This window comes from Jaculus jaculus, chromosome 9, assembly GCF_020740685.1.
Source record: "Jaculus jaculus isolate mJacJac1 chromosome 9, mJacJac1.mat.Y.cur, whole genome shotgun sequence".
Classification (NCBI taxonomy): Eukaryota; Metazoa; Chordata; class Mammalia; order Rodentia; family Dipodidae; genus Jaculus; species Jaculus jaculus.
Genome location: NC_059110.1, coordinates 86,547,078 through 86,566,692, shown reverse-complemented (window position 1 = coordinate 86,566,692; position 19,615 = coordinate 86,547,078). Strand labels below are relative to the sequence as shown.

The 19,615-nt window shown below is 51.0% G+C and overlaps 2 protein-coding genes across 6 annotated transcripts in view; one reads left to right on the top strand and one right to left on the bottom strand.

Annotated features, from left to right (window-relative positions):
- Positions 1–313: 313 nt before the first annotated feature.
- Traf4 (TNF receptor associated factor 4) lies at positions 314–6,056 on the top strand. Its single transcript, XM_004664624.3, has 7 exons — positions 314–478; positions 3,261–3,312; positions 3,920–4,024; positions 4,096–4,257; positions 4,339–4,500; positions 4,586–4,741; positions 4,934–6,056. Exons 1-7 carry the CDS (start codon positions 336–338, stop codon positions 5,564–5,566), a joined length of 1,413 nt encoding a protein of 470 aa, XP_004664681.1. The 5' UTR covers positions 314–335; the 3' UTR covers positions 5,567–6,056.
- A 1,931-nt stretch (positions 6,057–7,987) lies between these two features.
- Positions 7,988–19,615, bottom strand: part of Fam222b (family with sequence similarity 222 member B) — an 88,158-nt gene continuing 76,530 nt past the window's right edge. For 3 of the 5 annotated variants that reach the window (XM_004664625.2, XM_004664626.2, XM_045158716.1), the window contains exon 3: positions 7,988–11,820. In XM_004664625.2, the coding sequence (XP_004664682.1) occupies positions 10,214–11,820 (1,607 nt within the window). In that variant the 3' untranslated portion in view covers positions 7,988–10,213. The remainder of the gene's footprint in view (positions 11,821–19,615) is intronic. The other 2 variants (XM_045158717.1, XM_004664627.3) reach the window with 2 other exon arrangements.

Below are 19,615 nucleotides of genomic sequence, written 5' to 3'. Positions count from 1 at the left end.
CGGGCAAGGTCTCAGACACGCCCTCAGTCCCTAAGAGAAGCCCCGGCTTCAGGGGCTGGGTGAGCCACTTTCAAGGACTGGGCTGTGACCCCGAATCTCAGCGCTCGCCAAGTGGGCGGGCCGCCTTGGGACAGGCGCTAGGACCGCGCGGGCGAGGCTCCGCCCCCTCTTCCGGCGGGCACGGGCGGACTCGCGGGCCGGGTCGGTCTCGGCCAGCAGTCGGCGCCGCCCGGAGCGGGGAACGCGGCCGGAGCGAGGCGCGGGCTGTGGGGCGGCCGCGTGCCCGGCCCCGCTCGCCCGTGCCCGCCGCCAGCCGGCCGGCCCGCCCGCCCGCCATGCCCGGCTTCGACTACAAGTTCCTGGAGAAGCCCAAGCGGCGGCTGCTGTGCCCGCTGTGCGGGAAGCCCATGCGCGAGCCCGTGCAGGTCTCCACCTGCGGCCACCGCTTCTGCGACACCTGCCTGCAGGAGTTCCTCAGGTGCGGCCCGGGACGGCGGGGCGGGGGGGGGGCACTGCGAGGGAGGGGCTCGGGCTCCGGGCACGTCGGGCCTTTGTCTGCACCGCGGCCCGTGCGTGACCTCGGGGGCGCCCACCGTGACGTCACGGGGCGGGAGTGACGTCAGGGTGCTGGGGAAGACACCCCCGTCCCCCTCCCCGCCAGCACTCAGAAGTAGGGTGTCTGGTCCCAACTGCCCATCACCGGGTGGGAGAAGCTGGCTCCCCCGCGGGGCAGCGGTGGCCAAGCCGCCCTTCCTGACCCGGGCTGGCCCTTCGCCCTCACCTGGGCGCCGCAGCGGCCTCAGCCTTGAACTTTGAGTCCTTCGGGAAGGGGAGAGACAAAGCGCCCCTCGGCTGCGCGCCGCGCTTCTCGCCTCTGGAGTTGCCCCCAGCCAGCCCTGCGCTTCTCCCGGGAGCCGAGAACGGCCGCTATTGTTCTCCGCGCTCACATCCTTGCAAAGAGCGGCTGCGACTCGCCCAGGGTCACCCGGCTTTCCCCGAGCGTACAGCCCGGACTGCGGGCGGGTGGCCACGCGGTGGAGGGCTGGACCGTGACCTGCAGCCCTCCCGCCCCACTCTCTGGGGTCCTGACCCGGGGCAGGTGGGCAAATACACCGACTCCAGGAGGGAGTCGCACCCCTGGTGCTTAACAGAATGTCCCCTGCCCTCTCACCACCCACGTCGGGCCTTGCCACCCACTTAGGAGGCATTTCCCACGTCCCTGGACGCACTGGGCCACTTGAGTGACCTGTCTACGGGAGGAACTGCTCAGGCCGCGGTTAAGGAGAGGGCCGATGAGGGAGCTCCCCTCATTCCCGGGGTGCTCGTGGCCCTAGAGCACAGGGGAAGCTGGGTCAGCTGCTGTCCCTCGGTCCAAGGCTGCGTGCTGTGCTGGGGCTCCTGCCTCAGTGCTCCCGCCCGTGGCCCTAGGCAGCCCCTTTGTTTTTTGTTCCCCGCAGCCGCCAGGCTCCTGCCCTCACATATGCTCCTGCACTAGTGGCTGTGTGGCCCCCTCCTCCCTCCCTTCCCCCTCCCCCTCCAGTGTACACACTTAACTCTCCCGCAGACACACGGGCCCATTGTCTCCTCCGCTCCCTTCCCAGCCCTCTGGTTTCCAGATGAGGCCAGCTGAGCCAGCCCCCTCCGGCTGACCCACCCTTACTGCCTTGGGGAAGAGGCGGGAAGGGGGCTGTTGAGTCCAGTTCCACCTCCTTCTCGACCAGCCGTTTTCGGCTGCTTCTTGCCCCTCCTCCTCCCGGAAATCCCCTCTTCCTCTCCCACAGCCCCCTCCCCCCATCCTGTCTTCTCCCCTGGGCTTGGGCCTCCACTGCTCAGCCAGGAGCTGCCTCTGCCTCTCCCCTTCCCCCATCTCCTGAGCTGTCTTGTGAGGCCTCTGGAAGAAGAGGTGGTTGAGCAGGCTCTGCCCCCCACTATCACCCCTACCCTACTAGCTAGGGTGTCGTTAGCCCTGGCCAAACCCTTGTCCTGGCTGGGCCCCAACCTGCAGGGTAAGCTTCTGCCTGAAGCCTAGGGACTTGCCTTAGTCTTCTCCCTGTCTTCAAAATCACTGGGTCAGCACATTCCTGCTGCAGCCAAGTAGACCCCCCTCCCCCTTGGCCCATTCCTCTTTCCTGCTTGTGCCAGGGCCATTACTCAGGTTGGGCCACGGTGGCTGCTTGCTCTGTGCACACAGGCACACTCGTCAGGGCCTGGGCGTGTATTCTCTGCGTTGGTGGCATGGCCGGTCCTAGTGGAGTCAGGAGGAAGTGGGTGCTAGGAATTGTACTGGGCACCTGGGGCACAGACTTCTCGGTCTCTGGGAAAATGCCTTTAGAGTAGAGCCACCATGTGGACTGTACTTCCGCCTAGAGGTCTGCCTGCTTGCCTCCTACCTACTTGACTCAGACCTGCCAGGAATTCCATGCCTAGAGGCCTCCAGTCCTGTTGCGTGAGCCCTTGCCCCGCCTGGGCCATGCGAGGCCTGTGAGTGGTCTTGGTTGGGGTCAGCAAGGGCATACTGGCAGGAAGAAGCATGCCACCAGGCTCCATGGGTGCGAACAGCTAGGAGAAAGGGGACAGCAGGCAGGGATGGTAAAGCTTCAGCAACCCAAAGAGCAGTCTGTCACCAGTCTTAGCTCTGCTTGCCTGGGCACTTTGACTTACCCAGCCTCTGCTCGGCTGTACTCTGCGTCCTGGCTTTGCGAGCTGGCGAAGGGCTTGTGTGAGAGGCAAGCTGCAGGGGACTGGCTGGGAGTCTGAACACAGGCAGCTTGCCTTCCCTTCCCTCTCCTTTAGGAGGCACACCCTCAAGGAGAAGGGGAGGGATGATATAATGTGGCCCCAAACTGACCTTTGGCCTGGCACCTTCGTGGAGGCTGGGCAGTCCTGGCACTTAATCCAAGTCCATCGCTGTTCAGTTTCCCATCAGCTTTCAGGCTAGTCAGTGAAAAACCACCCTGGGCGGAGGGAGTATCCGGCAGGCAGCCTGTTTCCCAGTCCAGCTGCTGTTCTAGAGGGAGGGGATGCCAGCTGCTACCTTGTTGGCCAAATGCTGCCCAAGGCAGCTGTCTTCACTGGGTCGAGAATCTTTTTTTTTAATATTTTTTTTGTGGTCTTCAGATGCCCTTGAAAAGTGAGCCCCCTCTAGTGTCTGTCTGCCTCTAGTATATGGAAACCTGTCTGGTGAGGGAGGAGGTTGCCCTGGTTGGGGGCTGAGGCCCCAGGGCTCTCCCCTTCCCTGACCCTGCCCTCTGTCCTTTCAGTGAAGGGGTCTTCAAATGCCCTGAGGACCAGCTTCCTCTGGACTATGCCAAGGTGAGTCCACTTGGAGGCGTAGAAGCTCAAGTACAGAGTATATAGGCTGCGGCCCTTGGTGAAGGCTAGAGATGTTGACAGCCAGCCGGATCAGGGCCAATGTCAACCTCGCGCTTCAGGATCGCGTGCCCCCACAAAGGTAGCCTGTTCTCTCCCACCAGGCCAGTTTGCAAACGGAGGCTGTGTTTGCTCTGGAGGGCAGGCACAATGCCCAGCCTGTGGGGGTGCACAGAGCCACACTATGCTGATGAGAAGTGCTCTCTCCTTCCGGTGGCAAGTTAGACCTGTGGCTGAGGGCCAGGAGGAAGAAAGAAGAGGGCGGGGGGGGGGGGGGGGGAGCCTGGGACCGAACGGGCTGCTTCCCCAAAGGGAGCATATTCCTGGGCAGACATATTGGAGACCCTGGGTTCCAAGTCAAAGCAGATACCACCTGCTGTATTCCTTCATCCTTGGGCAGAGTGTGACAAATAGCCCAAGAGAGGCCTCTACCCAAGAGAAACTGTTACTGGTTCTAAGGAGAGCCAGCCCAACTGAGGGTAGAGACGGGGTGGGAGCTGGGGATTATAGTGTGCACTAACTTTGACTGGTTTGCCATTGCTGCCCGCAGATCTACCCAGACCCGGAGCTGGAGGTGCAGGTGTTAGGCCTGCCTATCCGCTGCATCCATAGTGAGGAGGGCTGCCGGTGGAATGGGGCACTTCGCCATCTCCAGGTGCGGCTCTGGGGTACAGGGCTGGGACTACCCCTTCCTTGGCAGACGCTGAGTGCAGTCTTTCCCGCCAGGGCCACCTGAATACCTGCAGCTTCAATGTAGTCCCTTGCCCGAATCGCTGCCCTGCCAAGCTGAGTCGTCGTGATCTGCCTGCGCACTTGCAGCACGACTGCCCCAAGCGTCGCCTCAAGTGTGAGTTCTGTGGCTGTGACTTCAGTGGGGAGGCCTATGAGGTGAGTGGGTCCGGGTTCAGGGTAAAGGGCGGGGTGAGGCACCTGATGGCCCAGGTGACTCAGCCCCTTTGACGTTTCCAGAGCCACGAGGGAATGTGTCCCCAAGAGAGCATATACTGTGAGAACAAGTGTGGTGCCCGCATGATGCGACGGTTGTTGGCCCAGCATGCCACTTCTGAGTGCCCAAAGCGCACCCAGCCTTGTGCTTACTGCACCAAGGAGTTTGTCTTTGACACAATCCAGGTGAGGCCCTTCCTAAGCTGTGGGCTGTGGGGGCAGGTGACAGGAGTCAGGTTAATGACCACTGCCTGTCTCTGGTTGGTCTCAGAGCCACCAATACCAGTGCCCACGGCTGCCTGTGCCCTGTCCCAACCAGTGTGGTGTGGGCACTGTGGCTCGAGAGGACCTTCAAGGACATCTGAAGGACAGCTGCAGCACTGCCTTGGTGCTCTGCCCGTTCAAAGAGTCTGGCTGCAAGCACAGGGTGAGATGCCCCTTCTTCCTGTAAGCCCCTCTTTAACCCCCAGTTTGCTGGCTCTGCTGTGCTGTCCAGCTCCAGCTTCTAGCACCTTCTCTGTTTTTTTCTATGTCAACTGAGTGCCTGCCTCTTTTCCCCTGAACTTTCTCCTTTGGTAAGACTCCTTCTTTCTCCTGTGGCCTGGCATTTTGCATACAGTGCCCTAAGCTGGCAATGGCACGGCATGTGGAGGAGAGTGTGAAGCCGCATCTGGCGATGATGTGTGCCCTGGTGAGCAGGCAGCGGCAAGAGCTGCAGGAGCTGCGGCGGGAGCTGGAGGAGCTGTCCATAGGCAGTGATGGTGTGCTTATCTGGAAGATTGGCAGCTATGGGCGGCGGCTACAGGAGGCAAAGGCCAAGCCCAATCTGGAGTGCTTCAGCCCAGCCTTCTATACACACAAGTATGGTTATAAGCTGCAAGTGTCTGCGTTCCTCAATGGCAACGGCAGTGGTGAGGGCACACACCTCTCACTCTACATTCGTGTTCTGCCAGGTGCCTTTGACAATCTCCTTGAGTGGCCCTTTGCCCGTCGTGTCACCTTTTCCCTGCTGGATCAGAGCGACCCGGGTCTGGCTAAGCCACAGCATGTCACTGAGACTTTCCACCCTGATCCAAATTGGAAGAATTTCCAAAAGCCTGGCACTTGGCGAGGCTCCCTGGATGAGAGTTCTCTGGGCTTTGGATATCCCAAGTTCATCTCCCACCAGGACATCCGAAAGAGAAACTATGTACGGGATGATGCTGTGTTCATCCGTGCCTCTGTTGAACTGCCCCGGAAGATCCTCAGCTGAGAGCGCAGCTGCTGGGGCTTAAAGGCGGGAGACAGGACATGATCTGTCAGGCACTGGCGGAACCTGAGATGGGGCCGGACCCCCTTTCAGTTGCTTCTGCCGAGGTTCTGTTACCCTGCTCTCTCCCACCATCACCCTCAGGTGCCTCCAATTGGTGCTTCAGCCCTGGCCGCTGAGGGGAGCAGCTCTTGGGGTTATCAAGGGCTGGAAACAAGTGATCCCAGGGCCTGTCTCTCCTCCTAGACAGGGCAGACATGCCTTTGTACCGCCACATTCTATCGGGACTGAGGTGCCTGCCCAGGTGCTAAGTCCCAAGAGCCATAGGGGAGGGATTTGGAAAAGGGTGGGGTAGTTAAAAGAATCTGCCTTGAGATTGATTTCTCACCCCCCTTACCCAGCTGTGTCCCCTCTGGTTATTTATTTCTTTAGTGCTAGAAGGGCACAGCAGGGAAGCCCTGATTTTTAATAAATCCTGAGTTGTATTTATTAACTTGATTTCCAGTCTGTCTCCTCCCAATTAGAAACTAAAGGCTAAGGACCAGTGGGAACATTGCTATTTCTGACTGCAATATCTAGCTCCCCTGCTGGAATGGAACTCCTGGTGGGCAACATGGGAATTCAGTAGGCTTTGTGTGGCAGCGTTGCCTGCTACTGCCCCCTGGTGGTTAGGTGGAATAGGTGCAGGTACTTAATGACATAAGGCTGGAGTTCTCATTTGTATTTTACCAAAGGCAGTTCTTGGTCAGTACTATTAGAGTACTTGCAGATCTAAACACTTCATAAACATACAATGACTTCTTTTGTTGTTTTTTAGAGGTAGGGTCTCACTTTAGCCCAGGCTGATCTGGAATTCGCTGTGTAGTTCCAGCGTGGCCTTGAATTCACTGTGATCCTTCTACCTCTGCCTCCCCAGTGCTGGGATTAAAGGTGAACAATTACCATGCCTAGCTAATACAGCAGTCAACTGAAATGCCTTTTACCATCATACTAAATTGGCCTAGTGAAGTTGACAATGCATGTTTCTGAGAGAAAAGGTAATGGGAGCCTGCGCACAACCAGGGTCTGAGTTAAGGAATAAGGGGCCTTCCAGTTGCACAAAGCATTTGGGTTTTCTCACCTATGCCTTTTTTGTGTGTGCTAATTTTTGCCTGTGATTATCTACATTTCACCAGTGAGCACATAAGTTTGACCTATCAGTGCACCTTCAAGCTGCTGTGAGGCAAGGCCTGGATCCTCCCCACCCCTCTATATGCCATAAGCCTGCTTCCTACTAGCCCTTGGGTTCTTAACTCCAGCAGTGTCTTACCCTAGTTTTGAGGAAAGGTCTAATGTGTGGGAACTGTTACAAGGTAAGGAAAAGTTCAAGGTCTGGTCCACAGAGAGGGAGGTAAGGGCCTTATCAAATGAAAGCAGGACCATGTCAGAGTTGGCCAGCCAGCACTCCACTAGCCTACTGCTGTGGTATTTGAGGCTGGAGAGTTGGCTTAGTGGTTAAAGAAAGGCCTGCCAGCCCATGTTTAACCCCTAGCCATCCATTATTTGCAGTAGTAGGAAGTAGAAATCAGGTAACTTATATCAAAGGTGGGCTTCCTTTGCTACTAGGCTATTGCATGCCTTCAAGAAGCATTAAAGAAAATGGCTTGCAGTTCATACTGATACGCAGCCAGTCCAGTAGGCCTGGCCTCCATTCCAGTACTGTCATAATTACATGGTGGAGTTTGGACCAGAACTCACTGCCTACAGTAGCTGTAACCCATGGCAGAATGTCGGTTTTCAGGGGACTTGCCAATCCCTTACAAAAAGGGCCCCATCCACAAAGGGCATGCCAAGAGTGCTTTGTAAACGTACAGGGCATCAGCCTCAGCATTCAATACAGGAAGCTACTACCTGCTGCTGACTCTTGCTGCGGAGAGTTTGACTTCACTGTCCCTGAATGGTATCTTGCTACAAATACTGGAGACAGAGCAAATCAATAGGGGAACTAGGTAACTACCATGTGTAGATGGTAACACCTATTTATCTCTACCTATAAATAAGCGACTCCCAACATTGCAGGTGCAAGGTTTGATTTGCAAACCAAGTCTCCCTACAGGACTGATGGCCTTTGGATGGATGTCAGGACTCCTGGGCTTCAATAGGGTGGTGGCAAACCACAGGTACCCACGAAATTCCATTGGTCTGAGACCTCTAACTGGGTCAGGGTTTGCATGATCTGTATGTATGGCCTATGGTGAGTTGCCACAATACCTGGTCTGGGAAAATGGGTCAGAGAGGGCTTCTGAGGAGGGATGAACAGGACACTGCTGCTGCTTTTGCCACCACAAAAACAAATCATCCCCCTTCTAGCAAGTGAGACAAACATCCAGGGGGAAAAAGAAAAAAAACCTCAAACATCGACATTAAACGAATAGGACAAGGTCAAAAGATTAGTTCTTTCATTTTACTGGTTTATAATAATCTTAAAAACCCCATCATACCCATAAACCACCACAGGTGAGGTGAGAGATGGAGAATGAATGCTACAGTATGTGGAGAGATCAGGGAATCCAGGTGTTCTCTAGGAGTGGCATGGGATGGAGGCAGGGAGTGTGGGCAGGAGGCCCTCACATGGGCCCTTATTGCTGGTTGGGGGTTGGCTGGCAGAGAGGGCAGGGCTTGGGTGGAACTAGGAAACATCTCACACCAAAGGCAAGGGCAGTCAGTTGGGGGGCGAGGGATCACAGTACATTTTCCATGCAGACTAGGGGTGGGAGTGAGAGCTTCAGACACCCCTACACAGGAAGAGATGGTTTTGAGGTTGTTTGAAAGCCCCCAGATTGGTGTCTGGCCCAGTTTCCTATAGTGGCAGCACCTCTTCCAGGGAGAGGCATTTGGAGATGGGGCTGGAGGGTTACAGCAATAATATCTGGAGGTCAAGCAGGCGGTAAAGGGAGATAGTGGTGCTCTTTAAATCTGACTCAAAAGCGGCAACTGGAAAGGAGGCCCTGGGTGAGACAGTGGACACCACCATGGAAGAAGGCATCACACCAGAAGTTACGGGGGCTCAGGGATGGGGGTACCAGTGTTCACAGACGGCAGGAAAACAATCAGGAACAATAAATTAGGACTTTAGGTTGCTGTCATTTGGCATAACAATCAGGCATTTTTCCTTTTTTTTTTCTTTTTAAATATAAGGCAACTTGCCAACACATAATTTAAAAACTGGTCTCAGTCACATTGCTTCAGAGAATTTCATCACTAGAGAAATTCTGGTTAGGGACAGTGGATAGTAAACAGAACCCAAAATCTTAAAAAAAAAAATCAGTTCACACTCCCCAGAGACAAAAGGAAAGGGCTTATTTGGCTTAAAAAGAGCCCAACTGCATCAACACAAAATGGGTGAAAAAAATTACAACAAAACATGATCTAAAGTTGAGAAGTGTTGAATTTCTAGCCAACTAATTGTCACTTGGGAATGAGACCCACTGGGTGTGGAATAGATGGGAGATGCTCTAAGAATTGACAAGGGTCAAGAGGGGCTGTTTCCAATGGGAAGCCCCTTTGGTGGTTAGAACCATGCTCATTTGGTAGAGGAAAGATTCAAAGAGCTTAAGGCTTTGTGTTTTTTTTTTTCTTTTGTTCTTCATTAAACTGAGGGGCTGCAAAAAGGTGACTAAGAGGGAATGTACCTGTGGGGCCACTCATACACAATGCTACTCAAACCCACACTACATTCATACAGAACATGACATTTAAAACTTACAGTGTAGAGCAATATTCTTAGCCAGTGTAGAGAGAACCAAATGCATTTTAACTTTTTTTTTCTTTTTTTCTTTTTTTTGGTGTTTTAAATTCCAAACTCCAATGTGATCATCCATCCTTAACCTAATTCCTCAAGTAAGGTAGTTGTTGCCTTGTTTTTTTTCGTTTTGTTTTGTTTTGTTGTTCGTTGAGGGGAAGGGGTAGGGATGAGGACAACAGTTGAGTTTGGAGAGAGGCAACAGTGAGAATAGGGAAAGGAGGGTTTGGGGTATGCTGGATGGCCACTGCATTTCCACAGATCTGGAAGAGTAGTCAGGAACTAAGATGCCAATATAAAGATAATTTTCTCCAAGTATTCAAGGCTTTGGCAAGGACAATTACAGTGGCCCAGGAGCAATGTAAAAGCAAAACAAAGCCTTGAGTGGAAAACAGATGGGGGCAGGGAGATGAAGCTTGGGTCTCTTTTGATTTGACATCTTTGGATGAATAAACAACTTCCAGAGCACTTGGAAAGTCTGACTGCTTAGTCCCAGAGAGACAGAGGCCTAGCTTAGGGGCATAGGCACTTCCCCTCATATATACCTCCATCACAAGGGAAACAGGCAGCAGTTCAGCTAAAGATGGAAGGCAGATCAGAAGGGTCAGGGTGGAAAGAATGACTGACAGGCAGGTGGATGAGAGAAAACCCTGGGATTACATTCTAACATGAAGCCAAAAACTGCTGGAGGGGAGGATAAGAGGATCCCCTTCTGCCCCCAATTAAATCCTGCCAAATCCCCTTCCTTAGACATCTAAGGATGATCACACTGGAGCAGTGAAACTTTGAAACTATCCAGTTACTTAAAAGTAAGACTAAACCTAGGAGGGCGATGTATGACATGATGCTTGAGGGGGCACCATGGCTCCCTATCTATACCCTGGGTGCTGAATATGAAGACTTCGACTATCTGTGGGATCAGGGGCTCGGGTGCCAGGGGCTCGGTGGGACTTGCTCAGCATGGCCAGGCTCTGTTCTCGGAAGCAGGCCTGCTGGAAATCCCCACTCAGGTAATCCACTGTTTGCATCAAGCTGTTCTGGCTTGCCACTGGACCGCCCCCGGTCCCTGCTCGGTAGTGGGCCCCAGAAGCTGCTGCACAGTCGAGGGGTGCCCCTGTGGGCTGCCCGCCATGGAATGGCATGGCGAGGTCCTGAGACCCCGAACTGTCGCTATTGGGAGTGGGCAGAATGTTGTTCCATAGGGGTTGGAAGTAGTGACCATTGGGGTAGGCCAGTGGGGCTGGCAGGCCGTTGACTGGTGGGGATGGGGTCGGCTTCTCCAGGGGTGGCTTCAGATGGAAGGACTGTGCCAGGCAGAGTTCCTGCGGGTAGGCAGGGGCTTTGCCCACAAAGCCAGGCCCTGCCAACTCCCGTCCTGCCACATGCTTGCCTGTAAGGCCAGAGGCTGGCGTCCCACCAGCCTCACTGCACATCTGTTGTAGGTGGGCCAGCTGGTGCTGGTTCCAGGCGACAGGCTTGAGGTCGCTAGGGTACCCAGTAGGGGGTCGAGAGATGCCCGTGGGCAGGTTGACAGGACCTGCAGCAGGCAGTGCGGCTGTGGCCGCATGGGTGTGCTCCATGGGATTGACCACACATGAAGGCATTGGTGTGGGGACGTTGTGGGTCGACACCCGGGTGCTTGCATTGATGAGCAGACTGCGACTAATGGGGCTGGGGTTGGCGATCTGGCCCTCACACACTGAGGTAGTGCTGATGCCTGCCCTCGTCTGGCAAAACTGGTTGATCTGGTGCACGATGCTGCTCAGGTCCGGGGGCTGGCTGTGCTGCAGAGTGGCCGCCATTGAAAGGGGGATAGTTGAGGTAGACACGGTCACATTCGGGGGAGCATCTGAGTCTGGCATCTTCCGGCCTCCATGCAGCAAGGGATTAGGGGGATGCTGGAGACCCTGGTGAGTCAGGGCCTGAGGGTGGACCAAGCCCTGGGTTTGGGCCATGGGTTGAGGATGGCCCAAGCCCTGAGGCTGCTGGAGGCTCTGAGGATGAGACAGTGCCTGTGATGGTGGGATACCCTGAGGGTGCTGCAGCGTCTGGGGGGGGGCATGGGCCAGGGTCTGTGCATGCTGCAGGGCCTGCTGGCGGGCCAGAGCCTGAGCCTGGGGGTGGGCTAAAGTGCTGGGTGCCACAGTAGCATAGGGAGCCACTGGGGGGTTCATGATGGCCTCAGGGAGTAACCGGGCTCGGGTGCCGTCAAAGTCCTTGAGTATGCTTTTGGCTGGCACTTTGACAATGGCAAGCAGGCCTGCCTTGGTGGCAGCCTGAGTCGGGTAGGGGCTGTAGCGCTGAGCTGATGTGTCGAGGCCGTTCACAGTACGACGAACGTGTTTCCGCTGGGGAACCTTCACACTGTTGGGGAAGATTTTTATAGTCAGTGGGTTGTTTGCCACCTTCTTAGCATACGCGTCCAATTCGGCTGGGGTAGGATAGTGAGCAGTTCTCATTTTCTGTGTAGTGTCCCCTAGAGAGAGAGAGAGAGAGAGAGAGAGAAAGAGAGAGAGGGGGGAAGGAGAGCAGAGAGGAGGGGAGCTCATCAGTGCCAAGCCAACCAGCCTAAGTCCCCTGAAGCTGTGAGGAGGGTTAGGTTGTCATCTGTGGCCTACACTCTAGGTCCAGCAGCAGTTCCACAATCACAAGCACTACTGACATTTGCTAAGTACATACAGTAGGCCAGGTCTGGTGCTAGGAAACAGGCTCCTTCAATGATCCTCACTCTACTGTCTTAAGAAGCAAGTGCTATTGTGATCCTCGTTTTATAAACGAAGTTACTAAAGATCAGGAAGGCAAAGTTGCTTTCCAAGTCTTGGAGAGACAGAACTTTGCCAATTTTCACAGAGGTAACCAAGAGTTCATCTCTATATGGAACTACAAGTTCCTACTAGCCCGAATTGGCATGAAGTTAATGATCCTACGCAGAGCTACATGCCAGGAACCTCAGTGGCCACTCAGTCCCTTTTCCTAACACTCTGGTAAAGAGGTTAGTCAGAGTCACTACTCTGCAGCCTGCAGTGGCCAGAGCGGCATCACCTTTCCTTTGTGCTTCAGCAGCTGGGGGATGCCATGCCCATGGGTGGACATGCTCATCAGACACAATGTACAGGACACTTTTTGTGGAGGAGGAGGAGGAAGCTGCCAACATTTCTCTCCATCCTCATTCACAAGTTCACTTTTGTTTACAGTTTACTCAGTGCCTGACAGAATGAAGATTAAAGGCTTTATTTATTTGCCTGTGTGAAGGGAGGATAATAATAAATGACAGGGCAGCAGGGAGAGAACTGAAAAGAAAGAGTTCAGAGCATCTCTAAATCCTAGTAGCCAAAAATAGTCTGTATTTGGACCCTGTCAACTGCCACTTTCCAAAAAGAAACAGAAAAAGTCTGCCTTCCTTTGGAGACTACGGAAATACGCACTCAGTGTGCCTCATTAATGTTAACAGTCTCTTTGTTCCCATCTCCGGGTGCCTCCCATCAGGGGGCTCCAGCGGATATTGGGATTCCAGTCTAAAAGGAAGACTTTCTCATAACAAGAGCTCTTTAGGGATGCCCAGTTCCTGCAAAGGATCTCTTCTTTGTGTGTTTTGTTTTTTCTTTTTTCCCAGAGAAGGGGTCTATCCTGAATATGCCCCCAAAATGCTTAATAAATGCTTGTTGAATGAGTAAGTGTACACACTACCAAAGCAGAAGGAAAATGGCTTGGCTGGGAGCCTGGGCTCAGCTGGCCGACTCTCCCTACTTCCTCCCCTGGCAGAAAGCAGCCAGGAAAGACCAACGACTAATCTGCTAAATGCCCAGCTGGTGGCTTCTGTTGGCCTTGGACCAAAGGAGACTCCATTCAAAATCATGTCACTGTGCATCAACTGGAACAGAAGTAGACCAGTGAGTGTGTTAGGAGGAATAAGGCATAGCTGCAGCAACTGCTTAGAAAATGCTGCTTTCTAAAGCAGGAAAGAAAAGTTCAAGTCTAGGAAGTACAGAAATATTTGATCCAAGCTCAAAAAGGCAGACCTAATGGTTGGGGAGATAGCTCAGTCAGTAGAGGGCTTGCCTGGCACTAAGCCTAGACTGGAGAGATGACTTCGTGGTTAATGCGCTTGCCTGCAAAGCCTAAGGACCCAGATTTGACTCTATACTCATGTAAGCCAGATGCACAAGGTGGCACATGCATCTGGAGGTCATTTGCAGTAGCTAAAGGCCCTGGTATACCCATTCTCAATCTGGTTCCCCCCAATACATACATGAGATGACTCATCAGTTAAGGTGCTTGCCAGCAAAACCTAATGACCAGGGTTTCCCCAGTTCCTACATAAAAGCCAGACACACATGCTTCTGGAGTTTGTTTGCAGTGGCTGGAGGCCCTGGTATGACCATTCTTGTTTTCTCTGTGGCACACTCATTGCAAATAAGCAAATACAAATAATTTAAAATAAGCCAGCCAGGAGGCTGAAGTAGGAGGATCGCTATGAGTTCACAGCCAGCCTAAGACTACACAGTGAATTCCAGGTCAGCCTGGGCTAGAGCGAGACCCTATCTTGAAAAACGATTAAGATGCTTGCTTGCAAAGAGTAATGACCCAAGGGCTGGAAAGATGGCTTAGCGGTTAAGCGCTTGCCTGTGAAGCCTGAGGACCCCGGTTCGAGGCTCAATTCCTCAGGACCCATGTTAGCCAGATGCACAAGGGGGCACACGTGTCTAGAGTTCATTTGCAGTGGCTGGAGGCCCTGGCGCACCCATTCTCTCTCTCTCTCTCTGTTGTTCTCAAATAAATAAATAAAAATATATATATAAAAAAAAAGAGTAATGACCTGAGTTTGAGTCCCCAATACTCACATAAAGTCAGATGCACAAAGTGGTGCATGCATCTGGAGTTCATTTATAGCAGCTGGAGGCCCTGGCATGCCCATTTCTCTCTTTCGCCCCCACCCCCCTGCAAATTAATAAATATTTTCTTAAAAAATTAAGTGCAGGGGGCTGGAGGGATGGCTTAGTGGTTAAGGTGTTTGCCTGAAAAGCCAAAGGACCCAGGTTCAATTCCCCAGGACCCACATTAGCCAGATGCACAAGGGAGGGGGCATGTGTCTGGAGTTCGTTTGCAGTGGCTAGAAGCCCTGGAGTGCTCATTCTTTCCCTCTCTCTCTCCCTTTTACTCTGTCAAATGAATAAATAAAAAAATTTTTATTTTATTTTATTTTATTTTATTTTATTTTATTTTGGTTTTTCGAGGTAGGGTCTCACTCTTGTCCAGGCTGACCTGGAATTCACTATGGAGTCTCAGGGTGGCCTTGAACTCACGGCAATCCTCCTACCTCTGCCTCCCGAGTGCTGGGATTAAAGGCGTGCGACACCACGCCCGGCTAATAAAAAAACTTTTAAAAATTAAGTGCAGGCTTGTAGAGATGGCTTAGCAATTAAGGCACTTGCATATAAAGCCAAAGGACCTAGGTTCAATTCCCTAGTACCCATGTAAGCCAGATGCACAAGATGGCACATGCATTTGGAGTTTGTTTGCAGTGGCTGGATGCCCTGGTGTGCCAACAGCCCCCCCACTGCCTGACTCTGAATCTCTCAAATAAATAAATAAAAATAAATCAAGTGCACAGTGATTGAGGAAAACACCCCATGCTGACCTCTGACCTCCATACATATAACACAATAAATAATAAAACTTTTCCTGGCTGGGCACGGTGGTGCACACCTCTGATCCCAGCACTCAGGAGGCTGAGGTAGAGGATCACTGTGAGTTAGAGGCCATCCTGGGGCTACAGAGTGAGTTCCAGCTTAGCCTGGTCTAGAGTGAGACTTCTTCAAAGCAACAAAACAGCGGGAGAGATGGTTCAGTGGTTAAGGTGCTTGCCTGCAATGCCATAAGATCTGGTTTACCCACATAAAGGTATAGACAAAGTGGTGCATGCATTTGGAATTCTTTGGAGTGGCTAGAGGCCCTGGTGCACATGCCTTTTCTCTTTCTTTCTCTCTCTTTTCAAATAAATGCTTTTAAAGAACAATGGCCAGTTCGAGGCCACCCTGAGACTACACAGTGAATTCCAGGTCAGTCTGGGCTAGAGTGAGACCCTACCTCAAAAACAAAACAAAACAAAACAAGCTGGGCATGGTGGTGCATGTCTTTAATCCCAGCACTCAGGAAGCAAAGGTAGGAGGATCACTGTGAGTTTGAGGCCACTCTGAGCCTACATAGTGAATTCGAGGTCAGCCTAAGCTAGAGAGACTACCTCAAAAAAATAAAAATAAAAATAAAAATAAAAAAATAAAAATCAAACACCACACCCAGCAACCACACACAAAAAGCCCACTTTTCTAGGTTTTCTGGTGGTGACACATGCCTTGAATCTCAGCACTCAGGAGGCTGAGGTAGGAGGGTCTCAATGAGTTCCAAGCCAGCCTGGGCTATAATGAGACCCTGGCCTCAAAACCAAAGCAAGGGGGTGGTGTGGTAATTATACTTTTTCTTAAAAAAATACATTTTTAAATTTTTTAAATTTTTATTTATTTATTTGAGAGTGACAGACAGAGAGAAGGAGAAAGAGAGAGAGAGAATGGGTGCGCCAGGGCTTCCAGCTACTGCAAAGGAACTCCAGACGCGTGCGCCCCCTTGTGCATCTGGCTAACGAGGGTCCTGGGGAATCGAGCTTCAAACCAGGGTCCTTAGGCTTCACAGGCATGTGCTTAACCACTAAGCCATCTCTCCAGCCCTTAAAAATATATTTAATCAATTAATTTATTTGACAAGAGAGAGGGCAAGATGGAGAGAATGGGTACGCCAGAGCCTCCAGCCATTGCAAACGAATTACAGATGTATGTGGGCCCTTGTGCATCTGGTTTACGTGGTTTACATGGGTCCTAGGGAATAGAACCAAGATCCTTTGGCTTTGCAGGCAAGCACCTTAAACACTAAGCCATCTCTCCACCCCAAATGATGTTTTTTCTTTTTTTGTTTTTTTGCGATAGGGTCTCACTGTACCTCAGGCTGACCTGGAATTCACGAAGGCCTTGAACTCAGTAATATCCTACCATGGCCTCCCATGTGCTGGGATTACAAATTATGTGGTTTTTTTGTTTTGTTTGTTTGTTTTGTTTTTTCGAGGTAGGGTCTCACTCTGGTCCAGGCTGACCTGGAATTAACTCTGTAGTCTCAGAGTGGCCTTGAACTCATGGCGATCCTCCTACCTCTGCCTCCCGAGTGCTGGGATTAAAGGCGTGCGCCACCACGCCCGGCAAATTATGTGTTTTTTAAAGCCTTTAATCCCAACACTCAGGAGGCCGAAGTAGGAGGGTATCCCTGAGTTGGAGGCCACCCTTAGACTACATAGTGAATTCCAGGTCAGCCTGAGCTAGTGAGACCCTACCTTGAAAAAAACAAAAAATAATTAATTTAAAAAATATTTTTAGCCGGGTGTGGTGGTGCATGACTTTAATTCCAGCACTTGGAAGGCAGAGGTAGGTGGATCACCATGAATTCGAGGCCACCCTGAGACTACATAGTAAATTCCAGGTCAGTCTGAGCTACAGTGAAACCCTACCTCAAAAAAAAATGAAAACAAAAAAAAAGTTTTGTTTTTTAAATTTATATTTGAGAGAGAAAGAGGTAGATAGTGAGAAAGAGGATGGGTATGCCAGAAACTTAAACTGCTGCAAACAAACTCCAGAAGCATGGGCTACCATGTATATTTAGCTCCTATGGGTCTTGGGGAATCAAACTTGATACTTTGGCTTTGCAGGCAAGCACCATAACTGCTAAGCCATTTCTCTAGCTCTGGAAATTATGTTTTATGTTTTTCTTTTTTTAAAGGTAGGGAGGGTCTCATTGTAGCCCAGGCATACCTGGAACTTACTCTGTACACCCAGGCTGGCCTTGAATTCATAGTGATCCTCCTACCTCTGCCTACCAAATGCTGGGACTAAAGGTTTGTGCCAGCACACATGGCTTACTATCATGGTTTACTACCTATACTTATGAAAGCTATCAGTAATTTTTTTTAAAAAAAGCAACAACAAGATGGATCAATGGTTAAAGGCACTTGTTTGCAAAGCCTACAAACCTGGATTTAACTCACCAACTACCTACGTAAAGCTGGATGGACATTTAATGAGAAAGTATGAGTGTGCATGTGCACACAAATACAAAAATACTTTAAAAAATTTAAGCCCTTCCTTCCTTCCTTTCATTCATTCATTCTTCCTCTCATATGTGGATCCTAGCTACAAATGATTTGATTAGACTTCATGTGAGTAGGAATAAACCTCAATAGCAGAAGCCAGAAAGCTAGAAAGGAGATACAAAGGGAATAGAAAGGGGAAAGGGGACGGGGGGGGGGGGGGGGGGGGGGGGGAGACGGGACGGGACGGGACTTAATAGGATGTATGTATGTATATGTGTAAGTAGAACAGATTAATGGGAGTAAAAAGGCCTAAGTGAGATAAGGGGATAAGACTGAGTAAAGGATAGGTGGAGGGAGGCCTAATCAAAATCTAAGAGGATATAAATAAGTCATATGGAAACCTACTGTTTTGGACAATGGAACATTCAAAAGCCATACACTGTTAGAAGAAAATTTTCAGTGCCAGGGATCTTCTAGTGAGCTGTTGGTCAAGGGGCTCCCTGATACCCCCAAAACATTAAAGGCCATTGCCGAGGGGGCTGGAGAGATGGCTTAGCAGTGAAGTGCTTGCCTGTGAAGCCTAAGGACCTTCATTAGAAGCTTGATTCTCCAGGACCCACGTAAGCCAGATGCACAAGGTGGTGCATGCACCTAGAGTTCATTTGCATTGGCTGGAGGCCCTGAAACGCCCATTCTCTTTCTATATGCCTCTTTCTCTCTCTTATGTCACCTTCAAATAAATAAAAATAAACAACAACAACAACAACAAATTTTAAAGGCATTGCCTAGGTCCTTGGTTTCCCATCAGGAATAGATGATAAGACCCTATTGCTGAAGAGTCCACATACTTAGGTGGCAAGGTCACTGAGAAATCTTGCTAGAGCTGAGCTAAAAGCCTCCTCCATGTAGACAGCTGACAGAAAGTTAGAAAAAGCTATGCTGCATGCAGTTAAATGAGAGAGAGAGAGAGAGAGAGAGAGAGAAATCAGTGACGGTACTCAACAGTGGACACTCCAAGCCTTAAATTTGGTCAGCCAGGCCAAATGAGCCAATAGGTACAACAGTGGCATGTCTGTTGTGAGAGAAACTAACCGCTCTATAACTGGACTGGAGGGCCGCTCCATAGGAGGGAATAAATCCGTAATACTGAAAACCTACAACAGGGGCAGTCGTGAGCCCTAGGGTGTAACGTCTGCTAGTGTCTGGCTAAATGTACATAGTATGCTCACCAAACTGTCTGGCAAGCACTTCTCTTAATGTTCATACCCATATATTAATGCTATTCTCACTTGGTTAGAGAAGCTTGTCTTTTCAGATGGCAGTGATCTTGGGATGACTCAATAGGCACCATGGTGCTGAGAAGAAGTGATAGAGGAGTGCTCAGCACTGAAATATCTCTATCACACCTTCCAAGGCTCAGGATCCACTGCAGAAGAGGTGGTGCAATGTAAGAGCCAAAGGAAAGATAGGACTCCTTACAAAGTGCTCCCCTCAGACACAAAATGGCCTGGATATCCATGACCTTACAGTGCCTGACACTACCTACACAAGACCATCATAATAGGAAGAAAAGATCATGACATCAAATAAGAGACTGATTAAGATGGGGAGTGGATATGATGGAGAGTAGAGTTTCAAAGGGAAAGTGAGGTAATTACCATGGGATATTGTTTACAATTATGGAAGTTGTCCTGCTTAAATGGGCTATTTCTTTTCTTTTCTTTTTTTTGGAAATATATTTTTACAACATATATACATATATTTACAAGCAGAGGGAGAGAAAGGGGGAGGAGCCTCCTGCCACTGCAAACAAACTCCTGATGCATGTGCCATTTTGTGCATTTAGCTTTATGTGGATACTGGGGAACTGAACGTGGATCTTCAGACTTTGCAAGCAAGCAAAATCTTTAACCACTAAGCCATCTCTACAGCTCATTAAAAGGGAAAAAAAAAAAAAAAAAGCCTTAGTTGGGCATGATGGCAGATGCCTTAATCCCAGCACTTGGGAGGCAAAGGTAGGAGGATCTCTGAGAGTTCAAGGCCAGCCTGAGAGACTACATAGTGAATTCCAGGTCAGTCTGAGCTACAGTGAGGCCCTACCTACTGGAGACTCAGTATTTCCTCACTCAGCAACAGAAATGAT

What these genes read in the sequence shown, in the direction of transcription:
- Traf4 (XM_004664624.3), top strand. Translation starts at nt 336, where the DNA reads ATGCCCGGCTTCGACTACAAGTTCCTGGAGAAGCCCAAGCGGCGGCTG. An exon ending in TGCCTGCAGGAGTTCCTCAG is followed by an intron (nt 479 to 3,260) that starts GTGCGGCCCGGG and finishes CTGTCCTTTCAG; the next exon opens with TGAAGGGGTCTTCAAATGCC. An exon ending in TCAGTGGGGAGGCCTATGAG is followed by an intron (nt 4,258 to 4,338) that starts GTGAGTGGGTCC and finishes TGACGTTTCCAG; the next exon opens with AGCCACGAGGGAATGTGTCC.